The sequence below is a fragment of the Ammospiza nelsoni genome, chromosome 23 (genome assembly GCF_027579445.1).
Source record: "Ammospiza nelsoni isolate bAmmNel1 chromosome 23, bAmmNel1.pri, whole genome shotgun sequence".
In the NCBI taxonomy this organism is placed as follows: Eukaryota; Metazoa; Chordata; class Aves; order Passeriformes; family Passerellidae; genus Ammospiza; species Ammospiza nelsoni.
This window is the reverse complement of record NC_080655.1, coordinates 5,037,453-5,044,643: the sequence shown is the minus strand read 5'-3', so window position 1 is coordinate 5,044,643 and position 7,191 is coordinate 5,037,453. Positions and strand designations below refer to the sequence as shown.

Genomic DNA, 7,191 nt, shown 5'->3' with positions numbered 1-7,191 from the left:
CCAAGGATGTGTCTCAAGGAGACATCCAGGGCTGAAACAGGGGAACAGGTCCTGAAATACAGGCAGAGGGAAAGAGAGACTGGAAACAGGTCCTAAAATACAGGCAAAGGGAGATTGGAAACAGGGGAACAGGTCCTAAAATACAGGAGAGGGAAACTGAGACTGGAAACAGGGGAACAGATCCTGAAATACAGGCAGAGGGAAAGGGAGGCTGGAAATAGGGGAACAGGTCCTGAAATACAGGCAGAGGGAAATTGAGACTGGAAAGAGGGGAACAGGTCCTAAAATACAGGCAGAGGGAGGCTGGAAACAGGGGGACAGGTCTTGAAATACAGGCAGAGGGAAAGGGAGGCTGACAGCAGTGTGTGAAAAGAGAAAACAGGAGGTACAAGGCTCTGCAGCACCCAGTGCCCTGTGTGGGGGGTTGGAACAAGATGTTCTTTAAGGTTGTTTTCAACCCAAACCTTCCTGTGACTCTGTGATGAACTGAAAGCATCCAGCTGCAGCCTCGCAGGGGTGGGAGCTGCCTCTTCCCTCCTCACTGCCATCCTTCAGTGCCACAAAGGACACAAAGAACAGGGACAGGACATTGCTGTGGGATTGCTCAGAGCTGTGGGGACCCCGCTCCCCTGCTCTTGGGGTGCTGGGAATCATCAGCCAGAGTTGTGGTAATGCTTTTTCCTCCATTTAATGTAATCAGCCAGGTCTGGGCGAGCCCTTTGCCTCACGCTAATCCCCTAATGCTGCCCCTCTAAGCACATTAGGGACAGGCAAACCCAGCACAGCCCAGGCTGCTCTGGAATCCCCAGTGGCTGCTGAAACACTGCCCGGTCCTGATGGGGAACAAGGCAGAGCCACTTAAACAGCAGCTGGCTGTGGAGAGCCCAGGGTTTCAGGGATCTCTGCAATCCCTGGCACAACACGTGCAGCAGCTAGTGCCAGAGGAGCTGTCAGACCACGGAACAGAAGGCATTTATCAGAGGCCCTGAATGGTTTGGGTTGGAATGGATTTTAGAGATCATCCATGGGACACCTTCCACTGGAGCAGGTGGTTCTGTTTCTCTCACTGAAAGGCACCCATGAGACAGCAGAGAGGGAGGATGCAGAGAGGGCAGAACATCCAAAGGATGTCCCCAGTTTTCCACCTCCACTTTTGGGGGTGTAGCTAAAAGACAGCAGCAGTGAATTTTTGTCCTTCAGTGATACCACTCAATAGGGAAAAGTATTTTTCTGAATGTGAAAAGGGGAAATTTAGGTCAGATATTGGTTGCCCAGAGCAGCTGTGGCTGCCCCTGGATCCCTGGAAGTGCCCAAGGTCAGGTTGGACAGGGCTTGGAGCAACCTGGGACAGTGGAAGGTGTCCCTGCCATGGCAGGGGTGGCACTGGATGATCCTTAAGGTCTCTTCCCACCCAAACCATTCTGGAATTTCACCAGAGCCAAACTGCCTTTTATCCCAATGGGTGAAGAGGTTTCCTTGTCACCTCTCCCATAAAGCATCTTTTGCTGTCAATAAAACCCCTTTTAAACTACTCTGCTCCTACAAAATCAGTCAGGGAGGAGTCAGGAAAACAAACCAACCCCCTGCAACGGCTCTGCTTATTTTAGATGACAGAGAAACTGAAAATTGTTCTGTGCCATTTCAAGAACATGTGGTTTCCCTACCCTGTGCAGCTGCCACGGGGAAATCACCAACCCAGAGCTCATCTGCAAACTCCCCTGAGTGCCATGTTTGCACTGCTCTTAAACTCAGACCCTCCTTTTAGGAACAGGCATGTGGGAGAGCTTTAATAACAATAAAATTTAATAACAATTAAAGAGAATAACAGTAAAAAGTGAGAGCTGGTAGGCAGAAATGACATTTCAGCCCACTGAAATGGGGAAAAGGCACACTGAGGTATTCCCAGTTATGTCAGACAAGGAATCCCAGTTACTCTGGACAAGGAATTTCAGGTTTGTAACTTCCTATGATGTTCCACAGCATCTCCCTGATAAAGATCAAATCTTGGACCCTCAGCTGATGAAAACCCTGGTAGCCCAAATAAAACCATCCCACCCCAGCAGCCAAGGAAGGGCTCTGATATTTTCCCTGAATTTATTGACTGTGGCTAAGGGAGGGTGCTGCAAACCATCTAGATCCTTCTGAGTCTGGGAAAAATCCCAGCTAAACTGCAATTTTGGCATGGCCAGCATCCCTCAGGACAAGGCCCCCTCTCCACAGCCTTGGGACTTCACAGACTGAGGCCAAATTTCTCTTTGCTGTAGGTATTTAACAGCCTGCCTGTTCCATGTGCTACCTCAGAGGAATTTGGCTTTTTTTAACCCCAAATCCAGGAAGACTGAGCAGAGCTGCAGCCAAAGCTCTTGAGGCCAAGCTGCTTTTGGCCTGTGTCAGTGGCAGGGGCTGGATGGGAGCATTACACCACTGAAATCACCTTTTTAGCACAGAAATGAAGCAATCCAGCTGCAGAGAAGCAGCAGGGTTTTCCTCCTCCCACAGCACTAAAAAGCAAATACAATCAGAGGAGCTCTAGGATGTGATCCCACTTTATCTAACGTGTATAAAAATACCCGAGAGCGGCAGGATAAGCTGGAGAATAAAAGTAAGCAGTGGAAAGCATGGGGTTTGTCCAAAAAAACCCAACACTATGACTCCATTGAAGTCTCCCCCGTGCAGAGCTCACCTGATCCCGTCAGATGTCCCATGGCCCCTGGCACACACGTGAAGATGAAGCCGGTGATTTTTTCCCAGAGGGACTTTTTGGTTATTTTTCAATCCTGATTTTTTTTTTTTTTTTTTTTTACTGTCCCCCTTGTTTCACAAAGCTGCCAAGGTTCCTCCCTGGCCAAGCTTGCTCGGTGCCAGCTCCCACTGGGTCTGGGGTGGTTCTTGGTGGAGCAGGGTGAACCTCCATGCCCAGATTGCACTGCCCAGGTGAGGGACAGGTGGATCTGGGGGTGATTGCTGCCTGTGGGTGCTTTGTTGGGCACACGGGAGGAGCAGCAGGGCAGGAACCAGGAAGGGGGTGCAGAGCCACGACGTCTTGTGGGATGGAGGAGCTGGAACCATCTGGAAAGGCTTTTTGCGGGAAGAGCAAGGACCAAGGGGGATGGGAGAAGGGATGCCATGACAACCTTTGGGGGTTTCCCAGGAAACCATGGTCACCATGGCAACTGCATCACTCCGGTCGGAATTAGTGACTTCCGCTGGAAGGCGTGTTCGCCGCTTTAATCTTCTGGTGATAAGCGGCTGCAGCTCCTCCAAAGGCATCGCAAAACGAGGGGGAAATATCCCTTTGTCTCCGGCTGGGCGGGCTGGAGGCTCCCAGGCACGGCGAGGAGCCCGTCGTGGATCGTGCCGACATCACTCCCGAAAACATTCCAGTCTGCCTCTCCTGTCCCTCCTCCCGCACACATCCCCGCTGCACGGCCACAGACTTGACATTGGAGGAAATAATTCCATCAAGTTACAGGGGGAAGGGAATCCAGAATAGAAAATGAAGGCTTAGGGAGGGGTTTTTTTTTTGTATTTAAATCGGCATTGATTGCACTTGGTCTCTGACCAGATTAGAATTTCATGAACGATCTAATGGGGAGAAAAAGGAAATCTGGGATGTGCCCGTAATGGCACATCACATGTTTCGATATTAAGCATCGTTTAACGATGTGGTAACAGAGACTCTCTGCAGAATTAAATGGTTATTTCCTCCCAGCCCCCTCCCAGTACACTCTGCCTCATGTTTTCCTCCTTCCTCCACCCAGTCCGAGATTGTTAATCCAACAAGTTCTCTTATGTGATGGAAGGGAGATTGGCTACACACTGCCCTTAGGGAAAGAGGGGGAAATTCAGGAGCAAAGCAAGAGGTTCCCCAAAAGCCCAAAAAAGCAAAGCAGCCCTGCAACACGTTGCAGAACAAACACCTGTTTTGACAGTGAGTGTGGCTTGTCTTCATCTTCCTTCTCTTTACCCTTTAGCTGTCCTCTTCTTCAGAGAATTTTAAATCCTTTTACTTTTGGATCTTTAGAAAGGAAGGATCTAAAAAAATAAAGGTATAAAAACGAGGGCACACACAGGACCGACGATGGTGCATGTTCCACACAACACCGACACACAGTCACTTTGCATTATTATTGGTATTATTATTATTGGTATTCTCTCTCTGCATCCTCAGATTTTGCTGCTGTTCGTTTGGTTTGGGTTTTGTTTTAAACATCCGTAAAGATCTTTTTGATGTTCACACAGTTGGGATTGTTTGTGGTTGTGCAGTTGCCTGCTTTAAAGGCAGCCTGTTTGAATGCACTGTGGTTGATCCCCCCTTCCTCAATCACCATGTACTCGGACTTGCTGAGGGTGGAATTGCTGCGAGCCTTCTTCATCTCCTCGCTGGACGAGAGGTGCTGGCAGCTCCCGACGTGCATGTACTGGGCTTGTTCCTCACCCTCTGTCTCCCGGTGGTAGAAATAATTGAAGTTGGAGACGATGACGGGCACGGGCAGGGCGATGGTCAGCACGCCCGCGATGGCACACAGAGACCCCACGATCTTGCCCCCAATGGTGATGGGGTGCATGTCCCCGTAGCCCACGGTGGTCATGGTGACCACGGCCCACCAGAAGGCATCAGGGATGCTACTGAACCCCGAGCTGGGGTCGTCGGCTTCCGCGAAGTAAACGGCGCTGGAGAAGAGGATGACGCCGATGAAGAGGAAGAAGATGAGCAAGCCCAGCTCCCTCATGCTGGCCTTGAGGGTCTGGCCCAGGATCTGCAGCCCCTTGGAGTGCCGGGAGAGCTTGAAGATGCGGAAGACCCTGACGAGGCGGATGACTCTGAGGATGGCCAGGGACATGGCTTGCTGGCCATTGCCTTGCCGCTCGGCCAGCTCCGTGCCCAGCGTGATGAAGTAGGGGATGATGGCCACAATGTCAATGATGTTCATGATGTTCTTGGAGAAGGTGGCCTTGCTGGGGCAGGCAAAGAAACGGACCAGCAGCTCGAAGGAGAACCAGATGATGCACAAAGTCTCTACCACAAAGAAAGGATCGGTGAAGGATGACACCATGGAAGCAGGCGAGGATGAGGAGTTGGTGAAGACATCAGGTGGGAGAGGGCCGCCGCCTGTCCCGAAGGTCCCCCCAGTTCCCTCATAGTCATGGTCATCCCTGAATTCAGGCAGGGTCTCCAGACAGAAGATGACAATAGAGATAAGGATGACCAGGACAGAGACGATGGCAATGCCTCGGGCCGGCCCAGAGCTCTCGGGGTACTCGAAGAGGAGCCACACCTGGCGCTGAAACTCCTTCTCGGGAAGCGGCCGCTGCTCCTCACGAATGAAACCCTCGTCCTCCCGAAACTTCTCCATGGCCTCCTCCCCGAGCTGGTAGAAGCGGATCTCCTCGGAGAAGATGTCGATGGGGACATTGACGGGACGCCGGATGCGCCCGCCCGACTGGTAGTAGTAGAGGATGGCGTCAAAGCTGGGACGGTTACGGTCGAAAAAATACTCATTACGGAGGGGGTCGAAGTAGCGCATCCTCTTGCGGGGGTCCCCCAGCAGCGTCTCGGGGAACTGAGCCAGGGTTTTGAGCTGGGTCTCGAAGCGCAGCCCCGAGATGTTGATCACCACGCGCTCGCAGCACTCGTGCTCCGCAGCGCCCGCGGGCTGCCCGGCGGGCACGGACACCGCCGGGGGCTGATCGTAGCGTTCCCCCCCGAGCAGCGCCGGGGGATGCTGGGGCTCCTCCAGCAAAGGGTCCCCGCCGCCTCCTCCTCCTCCTCCTCCTCCCACCACGGTCATGCTGCCTTCCTCCCCTTCCTCGCCCTCTTCCTCCGGCTGCTCGGGGCCCGGCTGGGGGGCGGCGGGGGGCGGCTGCTCGGTGTAGCCCAGGTTGTGGTGGCTGCTGCTGGAGCCGCCCCGCGGCTGCCGGCCGGCGCAGGAGGCGGCCGGAGAGTAGAGCAAGCTCCGGCGCTCGTCCATAAAGGTGTGGGGCGGAAGGGGAAAAGGGGAGGAGGGAGGGGGGATCCGAGAGGCGGCAGCCGAAGCCTCTTCTTCGTCCTCTTCCTCCTCTTCCTCCTCTTCGTCCTCTTCCTCCTCCTGCAGGCGGAGAGGGAGCAACAGCCGCCCAACTCCTCCAGCGGCTGCCGCTGCTCTGAAGAGCTGAGGCTCTTCTCAAAAAATCCGCCCCCAGCCCTGGCACCGCCTCGCTCAGTCACCGCTCCCGGAGACACCCACCGGCCCCCCGGCCCTGCCCCGCGGCCCCCCGGCAGCTGCGGGCACCCCCTGCCCTGCCCCGCTTTGGGGGAGCCCCATCCGCCCCCAGGCAGCGCCCAGAGGCTTCAGGCTCCTCCCGGGAGCATCCTCTGCTGCAGGCAGGGAGAGGGGTTTTTCCTGGCAGAACCGCTGCCTGGAAAGAGTTTTTCTGCCCTTCCCCAGGTGAAATGCCATTTTGGCTCTGGATTTCGGCGTTTGCCTGTTGGTTTTCAGCGGCGGTTTCACACGGTGGGAGGCTGCGGGCAGTGGAAAGCCGACAGCGCGGCCGGACCCAACAGTTGTTTTGAATCAGCGTCTCGGTTAGGCTGGGGATTGTTTTTCTCTGTCTAGGAGAGCGTGTGCATGTGTGTGTGTCCATGAGTGTGGGTGCACACGTGTGTGTGTGCGTGTGCTTCCCCCACCAAAATAAACCCAGAAGCAAAGCTGAGCCAGCCCTCTACCAAGGAGGTGCCAGGCTGAACCCAAACCTGTATTTCAGACTTTCCATCAAGAAAGCCAAAACCCTTCTATTTCTTTTTCTTTCTTTCTGCCTTCAATTGATCTTCTTAAGCAAATTGTTCAATTGTGAACAAAAGGGAGTTTTTCAGGCAAAAACCTCCTCTGCAGGAGCCCAGAGCTGGAGAACACCCCATCCCCGGAGATGTGCATCCTCTGATCTCTGCACTCCCAGCTCTCCCCCAGATGCCCATTTTTCCATCCCCCTGCAATAGCTGAAATGCTTTAACCCCCAGCCCCTGCCAAGGGGGGTTTAGGCAATCCTGGGAGCTCCCAGCTTGGGGAAAAATAATGGAATGGTTTGGGTTGAAAGGGACTTTAAAGCTCATCTCATTCCACATCCCTGCCATGGGCAGGGACACTTTGCACTGGACCAAGAGCTCGACCATGAAAGGGGAGAGGAGAGGAGGGAACCCACATTCCCTTCCAG

At 53.9% G+C, this 7,191-nt stretch overlaps 1 protein-coding gene across 1 annotated transcript; it reads right to left on the bottom strand.

Annotated features, from left to right (window-relative positions):
- Positions 1–4,118: 4,118 nt before the first annotated feature.
- On the bottom strand, positions 4,119–5,972 carry KCNA3 (potassium voltage-gated channel subfamily A member 3). The gene has a single exon (XM_059487874.1). It carries the CDS (start codon positions 5,970–5,972, stop codon positions 4,206–4,208), a length of 1,767 nt encoding a protein of 588 aa, XP_059343857.1. The 3' UTR covers positions 4,119–4,205.
- Positions 5,973–7,191: the final 1,219 nt, after the last annotated feature.

Bases quoted from the DNA above. Each gene is read 5' to 3' on its own strand.
- KCNA3 (XM_059487874.1), bottom strand. From the start codon at position 5,972: ATGGACGAGCGCCGGAGCTTGCTCTACTCTCCGGCCGCCTCCTGCGCC.